This window comes from Strix aluco, chromosome 13, assembly GCF_031877795.1.
Source record: "Strix aluco isolate bStrAlu1 chromosome 13, bStrAlu1.hap1, whole genome shotgun sequence".
NCBI classification, from domain to species: Eukaryota; Metazoa; Chordata; class Aves; order Strigiformes; family Strigidae; genus Strix; species Strix aluco.
In genome coordinates this window covers 11,891,311-11,910,812 of record NC_133943.1, presented here as the reverse complement: position 1 = coordinate 11,910,812, position 19,502 = coordinate 11,891,311, and the positions used below count along the sequence as shown (strand labels likewise).

Here is a 19,502-nt window from a genome sequence, read left to right as displayed (position 1 = left end):
CAGGGGACCAGTGATTTGAAGGAAGTTTTGTGCTTCCAAGCTCTAGGCCTGTGTAGACTGAAGATGTTGGATCCACGTGGATCTTTCCTCTCTTCAAACCTCGCATGGGTATTTGTTCACTTCTCGCTCGCACCAGGACCATGAGGTCCATTCGGTTTCTGTAGCTGGGTTATACTGGGGTGTACCAGCAAAGAAGCCTCTCATTCTTCTGGCCTCTGCTGCTGTGTTTGGGTGCAAGGTTTGAAGCATCTCATGGAGCTTTTCTGCTCCTTGGCTAATGTACTGCTGCTTGGGCTTGTTATCTCTCACCCTCTTCTGCTGGGCCGTTGCTGAGCTTTTAAGGCAAGAGAAGGTGTATGTGCCATGCTTTGGCCGCACTTTTTTTTGGCATGTCTACATAGAAAACAAGTCCTTGACTGTACCCTGAGCTCTCTGGTGGTGTTACTTTCCCTTGCCTCTAGCTTGTAAAACTAGAGGAAGGCGTTTCTGCATTTTATTTTTTTTTAACTAACACTTTTCAACTTGTTTTGCAAGCCACTTCCACTTCCCCCTAGCCCTTGCAGAAGTGTTGCCACAGCTGCCAGAGCAGCAGCGCTGGTCCAGCCTGGTGAGGTTGGAGCCCTGCCCGACCCGATGCCTGGGGGATGAAGCTCCGTGGGGGCTGCTCTGTGTGTGTATGTACTGGGGGCTGCTAGAGCAGGGCTGTGCCAGCCTTACTGCTGTGCCTGTGCCCGTGCCTGCTTGTCACCAACAGCTCTGCTGGGTGGTACCAAGGGCTGAATTCAGCATTTCCAGAAAAACCCAAAACAGGCTTCATTTATGGTGACAAACTGAAGTGGCTCCAGGAGGTTTGTTGGGCATGGAACTCATTTCAGCTCCCATTGATTATTTTACAGTAATATGAGCACTGACTCAAGCCTGTCTATTCTGTGTTTGTTTATTGATGCAGACAGCTCAGGCAAAGTTCATCGGAAGGGAATTAATCATTACATAATCCCTGAGAAATATGTAAGTGAGCAGCTGCTTGCATACAAAGCCACACAACAGGTATATGGCGCATGGAGAGCGGGGAAGTCAGAATTATCAACCCCAAATACAGCATCCACTGAAAGTACCAGGCTTTTTACTCCAGGTTCTCTAACTCGGTGATACTTGAAGCATCAGCTCTGCTGGCATGGAGAGAAGGTTTACAAGAATGGGAAGAATAGCTCACACCAAAGATATGGTGGCACTGTATGGCAGACCAGCTTAAAAAAGATCGTCCCTTGGTTTGGGAAGATACTGTGGGCAGGCAAGCCTAGATGAAGCAATCAGGGCGTTCTTGGTGCTAGCTCTCTTCGTTCTACTAGGGAGTGAGAGTTCATGCAGGGTTTTCCTCTGCCTCACCTAGAAACTGGCTGTGCCTTCGGCAGCAGTCCTGCCTGAGGAAGGACTGAACAATCCAGCCTTCCGGTAATGTGTTCTTTAAATGCTTAAAATAGTTCCTGCGTTTGTCACAATCTGGATTTCACAATAGCTTGGAGGGTGAGTCACAGGCAAAGGCCAGTCGGCCTCTTCTGTCACCTGAACGGGCGCCTCTCACCCCTTAAACCCATAAAATGAGCAGTAGTTTCTCTGTGCTTCTAGGAGTAATCCTACTCATTCCATATTCCCTGGTATTCCCAGTGTGTTTGGCAGTAGCATGTCCAGCACCCATCTTGTTCCAGAGGACTCCAGCAAGATCCTGCTTTGTATCCTGCTTGGCTCTTGGCGTGGCTTTCTAAAAGTGGTTTACTGGATAACTTTTATTTGATATGTTTTTGTTTGTGGAATGCATGTTCCATTCCTGTTTCTGCATAGACCTGTCAGCCGTGTGGTGTGTTGATCTGCACAAAGGCTGGTAGTGGCCATAAGAGCTTTTCAGGTTTTAAATGCCAAGACTGCAATGAATTTAACTGTAGTTCAGCAGCACATCCTGGGCACTATGCTGGCAGCTGTCTGCTCTGGTTTTTTGGGGTCCTAATTAGCACTCCAGGGACATATTATCCATGGCATTAAAATGCCCAGGAGTGGAGGAGCTAAAAGGTGAACTGGATGTGTGCTTTTGACTGACCAGCCATAGTCCATAGACAGGCATCAAGCAGCTTCTGTTCTCGGGATCTTACCATCTGGGTGATTCTTTCCCCTCTGTCCACAAATTTCACTGGAAAAAATGGGAAATACCAAGAATTCCTCAAAGGCTGCACATTTGGGGGTGTTTTATCTGGGAATAGAAGCCCTCTCCTCATCTCTGAATTCTCTGCATGGACTTTTGCTGGGTTGGAGACCTTGTAAATAGGCTGGGATTTGCAGAAGACTTTAGATTTGTAGTTCAAACCGTCTGTTTTGAAGGTTTTAATTTCAAATGATGTGGCTGTCTAACAAACTCACTCAACTAACAAAAGCACTCATCCTGGGGTGCTTTCTTGGTAGTTCTTGGTTTTCTTCTTTCATCTTATCATTGCCTCCTCCTTTCTTAGGGATTTAAAGACAAACCAAACACCTACCATGAGAGAGGTTTTCATTTCCCTTGCTGCAGGATGAGGGCATGACCCCCAGTGAAGCTCAAGGCAGAGATGAAGCTGCAGAGAGGCTGGTGGCAGCCCTTCTCTTCCATCCCGCAGCTCCTGGAGAGCGAGCAGCAGATGCTGCCTCTTCTCAGCCTGGCGCTGTGTGTCCCCTTGTTGTGAGGGGTATCATCCAGGCCTGCAGGTTACAGCCTTGGAGATGCCGGTTCCTTCTGCCTAATTGCTAGCTTGGCTTTTTGAGGTCAGAGCGGGTTGTGTTTTGCTTTGTGTTAATGTCTCCGGGGCAGATTCTTATCTATTGCACAAAGATAAGCAGAAATCAGGAAAGGGCTTTAAACCCTAAAGCATCATCTCATGCCTGGGATGTCTGAAACCAGCTCCCAGGGCTGGCAATGGATGCATTTGGCCTATTTTGGACCCAAACAAACCTTCCTGGAAGAATATCTCTGTCATAATACACTGTGTGCAGGAAAATGCCAGCAGAGAAGCTGAAGGAAATTGCCAGACATAAGTTACAGAGAGACTACCCGGCATACTTGGCCAAAATCTGACGCTGACTATGAACTTGGCTTGCTGTGAGCAGCTTTTGGAGCTGGCTGGCTGCTGCGAGGGGCTCCGATGCAGCCATCTGCTTGATGGCAGGCAGCTGCCATTCCCAGGGAGACCACCAGGAACATGGCTGTAGCCTGGTGTCAGGACTGGAGGACAAGCAGAGGGAGAGAAAAGGAAGGTGGACAAATGGGCAGAAGTTCCTTGGATTTCCAAAGGTCTTGCGATGACAGATGTGACTTGCCCAGCTCAGCTCAGGAGTGCTCACGCCAGCTGGTGTGCATCTCCCTCTGTCTGGTATGGTAGAAACACTACAGGCGGGGTTTGGGCTCAGTGGGGCCACGGACAACTCAGGAGAGGATCCAGCCTATATGAGTGTCCTCTCAAAGGCGCTGTGTGGGGCAACCAGCCTCCTTTCCACACTGCAGTTGGCCCTACTGGAGGAGGTTCATTTTTCAAAATCTCCTACTGACCTCATGGTCTCAGATCCCCTCCCTGCTTCAGCTGCTTCTGCTGTCCCATGTGGGCTGTGGGGCATTTTGGTTCCTTCTGGGAAGTGCCATAAATGCACTCAGTTGTAGCGGTGACATTATTTCAGGGCCACAGAAAGTACAGGGTTCGTGCCCACACCATCCCCTGGGCATCCCTGCCCATGTGAGCTTGCTGTTTGAAAAGCTCATGTTCTTGTATCACAAGCTCATGGTGTCCTGAGCTGACTTCTTGGGGGTGGTGGCCGAGCAGTGTGATCCCCCAGGGGACATGGGACAGCAGTGCTCCTCTCTCTTTGGGGTGGAAGCCCGCCTCACACAGCTCATGGGATCCCCTGCATCCCCCACTAGAATGGATGAGGAAATGGAGATAGCTGGGGAAATACACTCATCAGGACAATTCAAAGCGGTGGAGAAAGGCAGCAGCTAATTCTGTTATGGGCATCTTTAAAGACTGAATGTCAGGCAGGGGTTACATGGGCTTCTTTCTAGCTAGAAAGGAAGCGATAGCTGGGGGTTGCTGGGTTGTTCACCTCCTAGTTGTAGGAGTAACGATGAATGATGTCAGGCTGCCACAGAGAACGTGTGGGCTGCAGTCGCTCCCCCACTCACAGCTTGCAGCCTGGTTTGCAAAACCATGTCCTCCAGCTCAGCATCCAGCACCCCTGCACGCCTTAGCAAGCCCAGGAGGGGATGAGTGGTGGCAGCGTGGCTGCTGGGGGGGGTCCCCTGAGGCCTGGGGGTGAGGGCAGGTTGGCGCAGACCTCTCAGTGGGAGATGATGTGGGGGGGGGTTGGGGCATGTTCTGCTCCTGGGTTTTTTCAGATGCCTGCAGGGCCCCAGCATCCTGGAAGGGCTGAGCTGGCCGGGACCCTGCCGGTGGGAAGCGTGCGATGGCTGACCTCCAAGGGAAGCCCCACCTCTTCTCACAATATTTACTTCCCCTCCTTGGACCTCTCCCAGCGCCGTAAGTGCCGAGCAAACACACTGGGGCACTTCTTGCTCCGTTTTGGAAGCATTGTGCTTTTTCCCGTGCTTGCTCTGCTCTGCATCTCCCTCTGCCCCACTCTGCATGCCCTCCTCGGGGCATCTGGTGGCAACTTGGTAAGAAACAAGCCAACCTGAGGAAAAAAACCCCATCCTAATTTCTTCTGCAACCAGCGTGAGCTGTTGTCTTGCATTTGGGCAACGAGCCCAGATGAGATGGAAATGGGTTTGTCCCCTGTGGTAATGACACAGCTGTCCATGCCAACTTGTGTGGATGCAACAAGTCTTCAAAACCCAGCAGAGAGTCAGGGGTCCCTTATTTTCCTCCCTCCATTGTATGGTTTTCCCCTTATTCCTTCCCCCTGTTCCTTGGTACACAGTTAAACTATCACCTCAGTTATGTAAAACTGTTCAGCATGGCTTTGTGGTGTTTATACTAGGAATTAATCCTCCTGTAAGCTCCCACGTAGGTTCCAAACACAGATATGTAAACTGCAAAGCAGTAAGAAAGGTCACAACTGGAGTTTGCCCAGCTCCTGTGGTGATAACATCCATGGTGGGACTTTCTCCCCCAGGGGAGAGGCAGCCTGGAGTGGTGTGATGGAAGGAAAATGGGTAATGAACTGGAATCCCACTGTGGGGCCTCTCCTGAGCTGGTGAGCTATAGGGATTTCTCCTGTCCCTTGATCTGCTGATTCAATGCACTTCTGGGAACAGCAGGAGCTCCTGGGTCAGCAGCTCCCATCTCACCCCCTCTCCCAGCGTGTGACACATCTCGCAGTGAAGCCCTGTGTGCCAACTCTTGCAAACACCCTTTTGGCATTTCGTAGCAAACTTGTAATTCTTGCAACGATTCGTGCAGATTCCCAATCACAGAACGCAGACTTGCCCTGGCAGTTTTGGGGGAAGGCAGCGGGCAGTGCTGGGTGGGTGATGCTGAAACAGCCCTGCGGGGGAGCGTCTCCAAGGCTCGCCTGGCACTGCCTGCTTACCGATGCTTTGCTTTTAGCCGAGCCTTTTGTCAGCTGCCTTTTCCCCATGCAGGATGGGGGCACAAGAGGAGTGGGGTGATGAGAAACACGTCTGCAAATGCTTCCAGTCCAGCATTAATAGCCTTTTGCTGGTGTGTGGCACCTACAAGCAGAGCAGCCCCTGTGCAGCTGTTGGTGACCCTTTCCTTGGCACTGAGAGCTGCCTGGGGAAGGGTGTTTTGGGGGGGAAGGAGGTCAGCAAGCTGCTAACCCAAGGGTACGCTCCTGCATGGTCCTGAGGAATGGGGAGGGAAAGTCAGCAGGTTTTCCAGCCACTAGGACAATGGGATTTTAATGGTTTTATAGTTATTTGGTGAATAAACTGGTTAAAGGGACTATATAGAATGGAAGGGGCAGCTGGGAGGAGAGCATGTGTAGTGTTTTTCTTACTGTGATCTGAAGAGCTCACTAATATGCAATACCAGGAATGCCAGCCAGTCCTGGGAAATGAAAATGCACCCTTCTTCTTGGTTTACCTGCCAAAGAGGTGATCCCTACATTTCCTTCATGTGTTACAGAGAAGGGATGGTCAGGGTGGAGATGGTTCACAGTTGTACTGTGAATTTTGTTAGATTTTCTGTGTCCTCGGGACTTATATTAAATGGAACTATCACTATAGTATAGTTCCTATATAACAGAGAGCCTCTATACTCTGAGGTTTTTTTGCTTCCATCTTTTTCATGTTACAAATAATAGGATGCATCTCCTTTTCTAAAAGCCTCTTTCTCCACATGATGGGAAGTGTTGTGGGCATTAGAGACTGGAGGGAGGAAGGAGGATGCTTTGGCCCTTACACAGCATTCATCCTCTCTGCGAATCTACGAGCAGGTTTAGGAAGCAGAAGTGCATCTTCAAGTTTCCGTGGTTGTGCTGTGGCTGGTACCAGTCAAGCTGAGCATGAACTGGAGGAGCAGGAATGGTGCAAGTGCTGTGGGCTCCTGGCTCTCCATGCCTTTGTACTCAAAAACTGTGCCGGTTTTGTCTTGCAGGCTAAGAATAAGGAAACTGGTGCTTTAGCAGCTGCCAAAGTCATTGAAACAAAGAGCGAAGATGAACTTGAGGATTACATGGTGGAGATTGAAATACTGGCGACCTGCAATCACCGGCACATCGTCAAGCTGCTGGGAGCGTTTTATTGGGATGGCAAGCTCTGGGTAAGAGGCTGTTGCTGTGTGTGACATGTACAGCTGTGCATTTCCCACCCTACAGAGAGGAAATGGCAAACCTATGGCAAAGCAAAACCTCTGGAGCAGCTGGAAGCATCAGTGTGAGTTAAAAATGACTCACAGGCTGTGCTCCACTCACTGCATGAACAGTGCCTGGATTTTCCCCACTTTCTTTGATGGGCAAACTATCTTCCAACTAAAACTGCTTATAAATAGCCCGGGGAAGATCAAGAGATCTTGACTGTAAAGTGAAAACTGGAGTTGTTGGATTTTTTTTTTTTTACCATTTGGAGTTTGTAAAGGTAGAAAATGCAGCACTGATAAGGGTATCTCTTCCCCACTCAGTCCTTCTTTTGAAAGATCAGATGGAAGGTTTTTTGATTTTTGCCTTATTTCTGGCACAGCATCTGTAATGCAGAGGCGAGTGATAGCAAGACCTCTGTTTCCTATGGCTGTGGAGGCACAGGAACATAAAATGCAATCCAATGGGTTAGTGCAATGGCTAGTTGTGCTGCGGCTGGAACAGCAGGTTCCTGCATCTCTTTCCCCTAGCCTGGCAGGTGTGTATATATTTTTTTTTTTTTTTTACTTCCCTGGCTACTGTTTTCTTTGAGTCCCTGGCAGCAGAGGAAGGTGAGGGTGAAAGGCACCTTCCTGTGTCCTGCGATGGGAAAAGTGCAGGGGGCTGGAGAGGGTGAGGGCATGCGCCCTTGGGTACTTGCCCCGTGCTAGACTCAAACACCTGTGTGCGTGCAGGTGTGCCTCTGTCAAGATAGTGGAAATCAGGTGAAACCCATCAAACCCATCTTCTTGCCCAGTTCCTCTGCTCCTCTCATAACTACTGGCAAGTCAGGAGAGTGTCAAAGAGTGCTTTCAGCAGCTCTCTTGCTTTTTCCTTCCTCTTTTTAATGCTTCACATACCATCGTGGCCTCCCAGGGTAATCTTACTATAGTTAAAAAGAGAGATCTCGGCTTTTGAGACTTGCACTTGCGTTAGCTGAGCTGTCAGAGCCATTGGTCCCCGCTTGTGCTAAGGGAGCCGCAGGCGGAGCTGGGCTGTCGCTGGAATAATGCAGTCCATGTCTAGTTCATTCCTCCCTAAAGCAATGCGGGAGAGGTGCAGGTTTTTTGGGCAATGTGTGCTTATTCAGCAAGCACCTTTTGCAACATCTGCATGTGTCGGTGTACCTCCTTATTTAAAAATCCATCAATAAAGCCCCCAACTTCTCTGTGACAGCCCACTCAGAGGGCTGCAGTACCTGGCGCTGAGCACTTCCTTCTGTGCATCTTCTTGCTTTGAGGGAGCTGGGCTGCAGGTTGTCCAGAGACTTGGTATTTGAATGGCTGCTAATCGTGATGCTGAGCCCTGGGTTATGTTAAAGAACAAAGTAAATATGTACCCTTCTAAGGAAGTGAAAGGCAAACATCTCTCTTAGGAGGGGACTCGGGATTTGAACAGATTGCAACTGCAGCAAAACTAATCTCAGCAAAATTAAAAAGGCAAACATACACTGAGCTTGGGTGAGAGATGGGGCTGGTTTATATTCCACTCTGTTATGCTGTTTTTACCTCCCTGCTCTGTGCCTGGTCTGCCTGAATTTTATACGTTGGCCTAGTTTGTTCTCTCTAAAATGTCAGCCCCCTCCCCTTTCCCCTTCCACCGCCTCCCCGCAATAGGAAGCTTTGCCTTCCTTCCTGTGGGGAAAATGGATTGCAGAGCTCCTCAGCTCTGCTTTTGTCTAAGAAGTGCTTTGTAATGTCGTACGCTTGCTGACCTACTAAAATTAAACAGCCTCTTTGAAGCTACTGGAACAAGAGCCTCCTGTATGAAGCTCTCCCGTGAGGGTAGATGTTACAGCCCCATCCATTGTTTTGGGAGGAGGATTGTTCTCTTTATTTAATTATTTGAGTGGCATTTGCATTTCATTGCTCAGGCTGTTCTTATTAATGCTCTAATGTTTTGCTAGCTTTGAGGGAAGTAAATAAGCCAGGCTATTATACTTCTGGAAGGCTTCTAGTCGCCACCAGGTTTTCCTGAAAGTCAAAGGCTTCTGCTTCTTGGTCACCAGTGCTGCTGGGGCAAATTTGCATCCAAATATAAACACCAACTTGCATGTTCTTTTCCATATCCCATCCCCATTTCTGTCTGTGTAGTTGTTTTAGCCAGCATTTTGCTGGACCATTTGCCGATGGTCCATTTGCACGATGGGTGCATGGACTCTGCTGCATTTTTGGCTTCAAGTGGCTCAGGCTTTGGGTAAAACTGCTGCGGGTGCGTGTCTGGTCAGTGATCTGCTGTGGTTTCCTTGTCCTCGCAGCCGGGCGTGGAAAGACAATGTTCAAAGTGAGAAAGGGGCAGGAGTGGGAGCATGCAGACAGGCTGGTGAGGGTTCCAGATGTGCCCAACCTCCTGGATGGCAGGAGCTCTTTGGCTCTGAATAATTTATGGCTCGGTCTGTGCCACAAGCAGTCTCAGCCAACGGCGCTGAGAGGGGCTCAGCACTGAGAAGGGCTCTTGCTAAATCAGTCTGTTAACTGTTCTCCGACTCTTGAACTAACAAGGAAAATATGTGAGGAAACCTGGCCTTCAGTGGTGGCTGCTGCTGCAGAAACTTCCTTGTCCCCCCAAGCTCCATTAGGTCCCCATGGCCCCTCTCTGTCAGGGTTTGGCTTTGCGCTTCCATAACCAGAAGGTGACATGCAATATTTATGGAGCAAAAAACCTTTTTGTGCAAAGGGAAGTGGCTTATCCTACAGCAGCTGCTTTGAAATCCATAGCACTGAAATGAAAGCATAAACCAGCAAATTTCTCTTGCTTTTATACCCAATTGGCATCAGGCTGAAGGAGGAGAACCCCAGTTCTTGCTTGGGACAGAGCAGAAGCCCACTGCAAGCCACAGGCAAGGGCTTGGAGGACCCCAGGAATATAACTGGTGAGATGACAGCATCCAGCATGAACTTCCTCAGCACTGCAGAGATGCTGTGCCCGCACCAGCAGTTGCTATCTCATCATTCCCCCTCCATCTTCTTTTCTTTGCTCGTGGCAGATGCCAAGCAGTCTTGTGCCGGTTGAAAACAGCCTGGGGAGGCTTGCAAAACTGCAGTGGTGGGAACTTTCATGATTTTATTTTATTTTTATTATAAGCCCTGTGGCATTTGATGTTCTTTTGCATAAATCCCAGCTGCTGGAAATGGGGGCACTGAATGAAAGCTGAGAATCTCATGTTATTAAAAAAAAAAAAAAGTCTGGTTTGAGTCCTTGTGGCTGGGCCACATTTTAAAGTCTTTTTTTCCTGAAATGCGATGTAGGACTTGGAAACACAAAGGCAAATCCCCCTCATCTAATATACATGCAACTTTAAGAATGGACTTTTTAAGGCTGTTGTGTGGAGGAGCATTGAGACTAAGGTATGGGTTTTGAATGCTTGCAATCAGTGCTGCTGAATTTGTGCTGATAATTATTAGTACATGGGAAAGAAGAGCAATGGACCTTGTGTGTTGTGTCCTTCTTGAGGGTTATGTGGTTTGGTTTTTTTTTTTTCTCCTTCCAAAACAACACACAAAGACTGAAACCTCAAAGGAAGGGAGGAACTTTTGATCTCTTGCTTCTGAATATCTCTGCTGCTTCCGAGTGTCTCCTCTGATAGACAGAGGAGCAATAAGATGACTGGGGAGGAGAGTCTCGTTTGGAGTGATGAACTCCAACATTCCTGTGGGAGATCTCTGCTTCCAGGGGACAGTGGACTCTCCGCTGGACAGCCCAACACACTGCGGCAGCTGATCTGTGGAGCAGGGCAGGAAACTGGGGACCCTCCTGCAGGAGCCTGTCGAGATGCTCCAGCATGGAGTCTGCCGGGTTCTCTGGAAGTTAGTTGAAATGTCATTTGGCCCCAGGTGCTTAACTGCAGGACTCTGCCAGTGGTGGTACAACTCTTGTAGCAAAGCACTGGGGAATTCTCTTCCCCCTCCCTCCTTTTCTATAAACCGTGGTTGCTATAGCAAACAGGCTTTTGAATAAACAGACGTTTCCTGGAGATCAAAGCAAAAGTTGCTGTACCATGCAGGTAACCCTTGCCGGAGCATTTTGGGGATGGTTAATTTAATCAGCTTAGAGTTTCTTAGTGGCCCGCTGTGTGGGTATGTAACTTGTATAGCTTGCAGATAGACACCAGCTTTGTAGCTAGTCTTTGTACTTCCCTTAAAAAAGCGTTTTGCATTTTCTGTGGGCAGGCCCTGACCTGTTTAGCCAGGGACTTTTTGGATTGCTACCCCTTTGATATGGATGTTGACTGGGGATTTGGGCATTCTTGAAAATCCAGTATCATAAAGAAATGTTCATTATCCCATGCACTAGACTGCTGGGCTATGTAAAGCATCTGCAGCTTTTAATTCTCTTAAGTTGGAAATACCTTTTCTTTAAAACAAACAAAAAAGAAAGCTGATAACAGTATCAGATTCCCTAAGGTTTTCCTTAGCAAAGGGAGGTTATTGCAACTTGCAGGGATGTCTTGCAGGGTGAGCAGCCTAAGCTGTGACTGGATGCCTGTGGGCGACCCCTTCATGTGAACATTGTACCAGATCAGGGCTCTCCAGGCTTCTCGGTCATCTGTCTCTGAGGAATCTGAGGGCTATTCATGTCCCTTTAAAATGTCACTTGGCAGGAGAGTTGCAGTCTAAGCCGGCCCTTCCTGCTTGGCCTCCTGCTCCTGAAGCTTTGTACCAAACTTGCCCCCAAAGTGCTTGAACAGTTGTTTGCAGCTCATGATTGTCGAACTGCGTGCAGTGCTTGCACACAGCAGAGGAGAGACCCAGAAAAACAAAGTGATCCCAAACCTGCAGACCAGCTAGCCAATGTCCTCCAGGAGCAACCCTTTCCTTTCTCTTCCTCCCTTCAGCCAACTGCAGAAACTTAAATCCATGCCCGATCTGGTTGTGTCCTGAGAGCACACAGCTCCATGCTGCTGGCGGGACTGTGCTCTGGTACCCATGAGCTGCTGCAGGATACTGCTGAGCAAACTGGTGTGGGGGTGGTGTTTCTGGACCAGTTTCTAAATTCATATCAGTCCAGAATTCAGGCAGAACTGCAAAGCAACACCCCTAACTTCTGCAGGGTGGGTAGGTGAGGTGCAGATGTGGGCAGACATCTGCACACACCAGGACAGGGCATCGCTGTGCCCCAAGAGGCTGGGAGTGCAGCAGGGATATCCCCATGTCCCCTCCCTGTCCTTAGGGTCAGCTGGATGCACGTCATCTTGGCCAGAGCTGGACACTGGAAAAAGCGATGTAGCCCAGTGGTTTTTCTGATGCTTCCCTGGGTTTCCAGGGTCAAGCAATTTGCTGTTCAGAGTAGCATAATTGACTTGAGTGGGTGATCACTTCTGCTCTGACCTTGGGACTGTGTCTTTGCCAGCCAGGATGCTGCAGAGCGGGTGTCTGGGTGGCATCCTCCCTTCCCTCCCTGCCACTTGCTGTCTGCCTGCGAAGCAGTAAGGCTTCTCTCTGCCTTGCCTTTATGCAGGTTGTTTACTGTCTTTCCCAAAGAGATGGAGGTCTGAGTCGTCTTCTGCCCTCCTCTCTGCTGTAAAGCTGGGCAGTGGGTAGCATGGGACCAACGTATCTGCTCTGTCTTGTGAACATGAGCTTTAGCTTTCAGACTCCTGTCAAGTCACTGGAAATCCTATTCTGGGTAAAACTGGGGCTTTCCCTTAAAGCAGGGATGGAGACAGAGTGATTTTGATCAACCACCAAGAATGACTTATGCAGCAGGCAAATTACCATAGCCCAGCCAAGTTCAAGAGCACTTCTACAGGTAGCAACATGACAAATGGCAAACTAGAATAGAAGCCTTTGTCTACCACCCTTTATACAGGATAATGTTGCAAGAAAAGGTTATTGAAGCAATAATAATGCCTTGTGATTACATAGCCTTGTCATCTACACACCATGGAATGCTTTTATAAAAAGAGACCTGGTGTCGTTATCCCGGTCATTAGAAGGGGGAGCAGAGGCACAGACAAGAATTTGCATAAAGTTTACCCAGCAGGTAAGTGGTACTTGGGAATAAGTCTTATGTGCTGAATCCCAGTCCAGGGTTATAACCATAAGGTCATAGTTTTATGAAAAGAAAGCAGCAGACAAGAAGCCTATAGGCAAATCAGTTTTCAAAGCACTTCAAAACTTTGTTTAGAAATGAATCGCAATAAGCCACGTTTGCACTTGGCTGGCTTACCAAGGGAAATGCTAAGGAACAATGTTTGCATATAAATTAATATTTATGAACTACCTGTGTATAGGAGACAGTGCCCTTGAAACCTGGCTTCAGCCTATGTCCTGGAACGAGTGATAGATTGCAGGTTTAGACTTCTTTATTTCAGATACAGCCTGGAAGTTGTCATTTGGGAGGGAGGGATGGCCTTTTGCAGACCTTATGGCTTGGGGTGGTTTACATTGACTTCAAAGCCCTCACTGAACAGTTAAATAGCAATACTCTCATCTTGTGTGATGGATCCAGGCACCTTGGGCTGTGAATTTGGGGATGATCAGAACAAATAATTGTTTCTAGGGAGATGCCAGGCAGGAGGGCAAAACTTGTGAAGTCCTTTGCCACCCCTTCAAAGAGTCGTCCTCCTGGCCAGGCAAGGCTTTGAGGCTGTGTTGGAGCTGCTGACTGTTAATAAAAGACATAAAGAAGGTTGTCCTGGGTCAAACTCTAGCTCTCACAGTGAGCTCTGCGCTTCTGAAATGCATCATCTATTTTAGATGCTGGCACAAACTTGAGGTGCTTGAGATTGATGAATCTTCCAACTGAAGAAGCAACTTCTTCTTTTTAGCTATTTATATTTGAAAGGATTTTCTGCATTTTGCTGCCTATCCAGTAACGTGCTCTTGGTGAACTGAGTGGCCTCTAAATACTGATTCATTTGGTGTGAGAAGGGGGATCCCAGTCACAGCCCTCCAAGCAGCAAAGGCTTTGCCCCGTGCCCGGGCACAGAGCCATCACCAGGGTGTTTTTCTGGTTTCTATAGCAAACAAGTGCTGGCCTTCCTCCCACTGTCCCTGCTCCACAGAGCATGACCATGGGAGCCCCGAGTGCTTGGAGCTTGTGATAGTCTAGTCACTGAAGGGAGAGCTCATGAACCAGCCTGTGTGTGTTGCAATTAACCCTTCCTGCAGCACTCGGCATCCCAGGTACCACTGCCTGGTTGCAGCTGTGCTGACCCTCTCTGCTCTGCACCTCGTAGCAGTTTGCGTTCACTGGCCATGGGTGTTCTTGGATTCTTATCCCTCTGGGATGCTGGTTACCAAGTTGGGATGGTGAATTCAAAGAGGTCAGATATCAGCCCTTGTCAAAAGAAGCTAAATGCCCTGTATGATTCTAGCAAGGGGAAGGACGCTTTTTGCAATGTCAAAACCATTTGGTTAAACTAAAAGGAGTTTTGATTTGTTCTGTCAAAATTTCAGTAGTAATGGGAATATTGCTGCTAGCCTGTCGGGGCGTAGTTCAAGGAAATATTTTGTCATCTCAGAATGATTTAGATGTGAAGAACTCATCCCCAGTCTCTCTATGAACAGCAGGGAGCTCTGCATTTCAAGAGGAGTATGCAGTGTTATCTGACTTTGTTCTTGATAAAGCCTTCCTGCTCTGAAACTCTGTAAGCCTTAGGTTTCCTCACTTGCTGCTTCTTTCCCCCACTCGTTATGGGAACAGCCTTTTTCTTCTATTTCAAATATTTTTCTCTGTAGGTTATTTTGTTCAGAAAAGGGGGGAGAAAAGGTTTATTATATTTAAAGTCTCTGAATAGTGTCCTTGTCTGTAAGGGAAAATTGGCAAGCTTGGAGCACTCTCTTACAGAGAGCTAATTATTTTGCTTCCACCTACAGCATACTTGCCATGTCAGACAAGCTGTTGACATTTGTGCTCTGCTGTGGCAGCAAAGAGGCTTCTGGTGGCTTTTGTATTGTTTTATGGCCTCTCCACTGTGTGCAGAGGGCTGGCTGCAGCCGGAGAGGAGCGCGGAGCTGGTGACTTTTGCAGGTGCTGCTGGTTCCTGGATGTTCGTCCCCTCTTGCATTGGTGGCATGCTGGCCTCATGGGGCTCTAGAAATGAGATTGGGAAGGACAGTGTGTGTCCTCGGTGCATAGCAGGCTGCTGTAGTGTCTTGCCGTGTCTTCAGCCCCTGGCAATTAGCTGGAGCAGCTCAGCCTTGCTTTGAATCAGCCCATCTGGCTTACAAGCAGCGCTGGCGTAATCTGTTCCCCATTTTCTTCCAGCCTTTTGGCATGTGGTGGGTGAAAAGCATTGGGCAGGAGGGCGGCAGGAAAGGCGCCAAGTTAGGCGGGTGTAGGAATGAGATCCACCTCCTCCCTCTGCTCCATAATGTAAACTTAATCCTTGGACTTCAGTCAGAGCAGGGCAGGCTGGCCGAGATAATGGGGAGACTTGACACGCTTACAAACAAAATTTCACCGGTCAGCACGACTCTTGATTTTAAAGGAGAGAGTAGATCTGACCAAATGGTATTTAAAAACCAAGGTGGTGCTCCCCAAAACCAGCCCCTTGTGGTCCTGCACGCCCCTGTGCTATGAGGGGAAGAGGGGAGCTGCTCCTAGGAGGGCTGATCTGGCATTGCTGTCCTTGCCTCCTCTTGCAGCTGGCAGGACAGCATAGCTTCGCCGTTAACCACCAGAACTTGGGTTCAGATGTCAGAGATGGAGTAAAGGACATGCCCCTTGACTGTGACTAAATGCAGTTTCTGTACCTAAATATATCTCTGCGTTCTTTCCACCAGCGAGGAATGACTCTGTCCTCTGAGGTTTGTGTTGCTCAGAAGCTGAAGCCCCTTTCTCAGTTCTGGGAGGTAGATATGTGTCCAAAGTTTTTGCTGGAGCCATGAGGATGGGCTCAGCCCATCAGTCCAGGGGACGTGATGGGCTTGGAGGGACAGGAGATGGAGCCAAGCAGGGTGGCTCTTCACCCCATGCTGGGGTGTTTGGAGGCATCGGGTGCAGGTGAAAGCTCCAACAGATGAGTGGGGCTGGATATGAGCTGTTCATGGGGAGAGCGCCTGGCCTACCCACATGTCTGGGCCATAGCCAGGCTGTGGAAGTGGTGCTGGCATCTTAGGGTACACCTGGAGGTTGCCATCTACATCCCAGGTGGGTGCTTGCTTGCAGGACTACACTTTGCCCATGTGCCTCTGGTACAGGGTGGTCTCAGGATGGAGCTTGAGGTCTGGATCCATCATTTATCTGGGTGGCTTTTGGAAAAATGGCCATCTATGTTCTTTGTGCTACACTTCATATTTGCTGCAGCCAGTGTTGCTGGACCAGGGGCATCCCCTCCACAGGTTTTGTGCAGATCTTGATCCCCATTCCAGATGCTCCTGACCTTGTCTGAGTCCTCTCGGTGCTACAGTAATGTGCAGAGTTTGAGAACAGAGGTAGCTGTTGCCTCTGTCCTTTGTTTTCCACAGCATGTGTATTATGGGGCTGAGCAGTAGAGTGGGATGGCCACCAGCAAGCTGCTGGGCGACTTTGATACTGAAGAACTGGATGGGAAAGCTGGTGTTCAGTAGCTAATGCACAGCCATTGCGGGTAACGGGGCAGGAAACTTTCTGCTCTTCTATAACCAGGACTGAGGACTGTAGGAAGATGCTTTCCTGGACTTGCTCTGTCTCCTCTGCCTCTGAGTCGAGACCAAAAGCCCTAGAGACTGTCTGGGCTCTCAGCTTCCCACTGCTCCTGCAGGGACCGGGAAGGAGCCTGTCTCGCCCATGGTGCATGATCCAAACGCCAGGAGAGACCCGCCTTGCTGTGACTCCTCCATGCCCTGTCACAGATGGGGAGGTCTAGACAGTTTCCTCCTGCCCCTCCTGCCTTCCCTCCACTGCCGGTGATGCCAGGGGAGTCATCCTGTGCTACATGTGCCGTGGTGCTGGTGTGGGCTGTGTGAGGGGTCTCTGGGAACCCCGGTCCTGCCCTGGGCTCGATGTGCTGAGAGAAGACTCTCTTTTCCTACTGAAGCCAGGAAATGTTTTGGATGGGTTGGGGTGGCTCACACAGGGGTGCTGTTCCCAAGGTGGGCTCCTCCCGTGCTACCAGGGATTGGGGTACAAGGTCTCACATGCTGCCGGCACCCCGGGACGCCCGCCTGCGTATTTTCTGTGTGGAGGAGGTAGAGGAAGGCGCCGCAGGCCACGAGTGCCTTTCTCACAGCGGAAGGGCGGCACCGGGTTTCGTGGTCGAAGCCTTCGCCCTCAGTGGCCGCGGTGCAGGGAGCTCGGCGAGCCATCCCGGTGGGGCTGGGGGCTCTGCGGGAGGGACTGACCTGCCTGTGCACCACGGCGGGGGCTGGCAGGGAGAGGGGAAGGGCTCTGCAGCTGCAAAGGCAGCGGCTGTTACTCAATGTGGCCGTCTGTTGAAATTCGGGCAGTGGTACGTGCCTTGCGGTTTTCACCCGAGATGATGCTGCCTTCTCACCTCCCAACCACCAGTTTCACTGCGGTGGGAGGAGGATCCAGACTTCCCCCTTCAGGCAATCCCCTTACAGTAAAGCAGGGCCTGCTCTCTTGCTGTAGCCTGAAAAGCAGCTTTGTAAAATTCACTGTAAGGGGGTTTCTTTCCTCCTTCACTCCCACACCCTAGCACAAGCGGGGTCCTCTCACTCCCCTGCGCTGGGGCTCGTTGTGGGGCTGAGGAAGCTGGTGCCTCTTACGTGAGGTGGCTTTGGAAGTGACGTCCGTTGCCTGGATGCGCTGTGAGGAAGGGTGGGCTTCAGCTTGCAGCATCACTGAGTTGGCAGATAGGCCCAGCAGGCGGGGTGACTGCAGTAGCAGGGCAGTGTGGGGGATGCCAACAGCACCTGGGGGCATCGAGGTTTTGTAGGTGGGGAGTCCCTGTTAACTGTCCACCCCATCCACCCTTCACATTGGGCAGCTCATCTCTTTCTGCAGCACCAGGAGAGCCCGGAGGCAGCCAGGGCCCCCGACTCACTCTGGCTGTTTCTCTTTTCTCTTTCCCTTTGTTGCATTTTTGCTGAACGTGAAGGATTTCTGCCCCCCACCCCGCCATGCTGCCTCTGAATCACAGGAGTGGTTGCTGTTTGCTGCGTTTCTTCTGCTTTTCCTGTAAGTGGGTGGGCAATGCCAGGAAAGCCCTGCTCTCCCCACTGCAGTACCCACACTGGCACATCTGCCCCTGGCTCCTTCCTCCTGCCTCTCCCTCCCGGGTCTGCACATGGGGGACAGCCCAGGGACCTGCCGCCCTCCTCCCACTGTAGTCTCCCTGCAATGGCAGCTCTGCATGGAGAAGGACCGAAACCTCTGATGATGAGCGTGGCTGAGGCTGGTTGTGGCACACCCTGCTGTTCTCTGTGCTCTGCTTGAAGTTGGAGAAGAGTAAGGTGGAAGTGACTGGTGCTAATGGTGGCATCCCTCCAGGAGCTTTGTGCCAGCTCAGCATCCTGGAGAGAAGGGAGGTGGAATGGGTGCGATGGCTGGCAAGGAGACAACCTGGAGAGCGTTTCCCTTCGCCAGCTCAGTCTATAAATGGAGCACAGTTTTCTTTACCACATTTACTTTTCTTATCTCCCTAGTCCCTCTGTGCCAATACAAGGCAGGAGAGCTGGCAGCTGTGCTGGGGGGTCCTTTCCGCTGTGGGTGACGAGGACACCTCTAAGTGCCCCACAAACATGGCAGAGCCACGAGGCTGCGCGTGGGTGATGGAAGCTGCTGCGGCAGCAGGATGCTGCGGGTTACCTTCTCCCCGGCGGCAGGCAGCTGCTTAAACACACAAAATGAAACCCTCTGCTGCAGATTAGGAGAGGAAATTGCTGAAGTACTTCAGTTTTGAAGCAGTTTCTGGGCCAGGCAGTGTGGATCTGCGGGCAGAAGGATCCGAGGGACATGGGCAACCTCCCGTGCCCACTGGTGCTGATGCTCAGGGCTTGGTGGGAAGGGAGGTGGCTGGGTGGTTGCAGTGCTTAGCACGGCATGCACCCATCTAGTAACAGCCTGGGTGCTCTGGAGCACCACTAGGACTCCAAAGTAATTGGGCTGTTCAGTGTGCAACTGCAAAACCAGCCAAGTCACAGGAAAAGCCTGCAAGCGCCCACCACCTCCAGTGATGTGGGAGTGACTGGGCTGCCAGCCAAGGGCTCCTCCATCCAAAGGGGACCTGGTGGCCTCCCTGCACAGCCTGCTGCGCTCGTGGGAAATGCCTGGCTGCCCAGGGCTGCCACCGCTGGGATGAGCAGTCCCCAACTTTCCCAGCTGATGGCTTTTTTTCCTACCGCCCCCCCCCCCTCCCCCTTCTGACTGGAAGAGGCATTTCTCCAGCACTGCTGCAGAGGGAACAGTTCATGGGCCTCTGCCCTCTGACATGCCAATCGGATGAGTAAGAGCTGGGCTGAGGGTGTGTCCTCTCCTTTTATTTGGGCTTCAGTTACAAACCTCAGTTCAGGGACATCAGCTGTTCCACCCTTGGTGACTGTGCAGTCTTTGGTTAAAATACCTTTCAAGATAAGCTTTTTTTTTTTGTAGAAAGTTCTAGGAGATCAAACACACCCAGGAGACAGGACCAGCCCTGCCCAGGGTGGGAGGAATGAGCAGGTTCTTGGTCCTACCAGGGAGGACTTCGGTACCTGAACAGGAGATGCTGCTCCTGGTTTATCAGACCCAGAAACTGCACTGGGCTCTCATCCATCCTAGATGTGTTTTATGGGTTGGTGTCCCTC

General features: G+C 50.4%; 1 protein-coding gene across 1 annotated transcript in view; it reads left to right on the top strand.

Moving 5' to 3' along the window:
- The window catches only part of STK10 (serine/threonine kinase 10), a 52,347-nt gene that overhangs the window by 6,362 nt on the left and 26,483 nt on the right, over nt 1-19,502 (top strand). Inside the window, exon 2 of the mRNA XM_074838514.1 lies at nt 6,591-6,755. Within this exon, the coding sequence (XP_074694615.1) occupies nt 6,591-6,755 (165 nt within the window). The remainder of the gene's footprint in view (nt 1-6,590; nt 6,756-19,502) is intronic.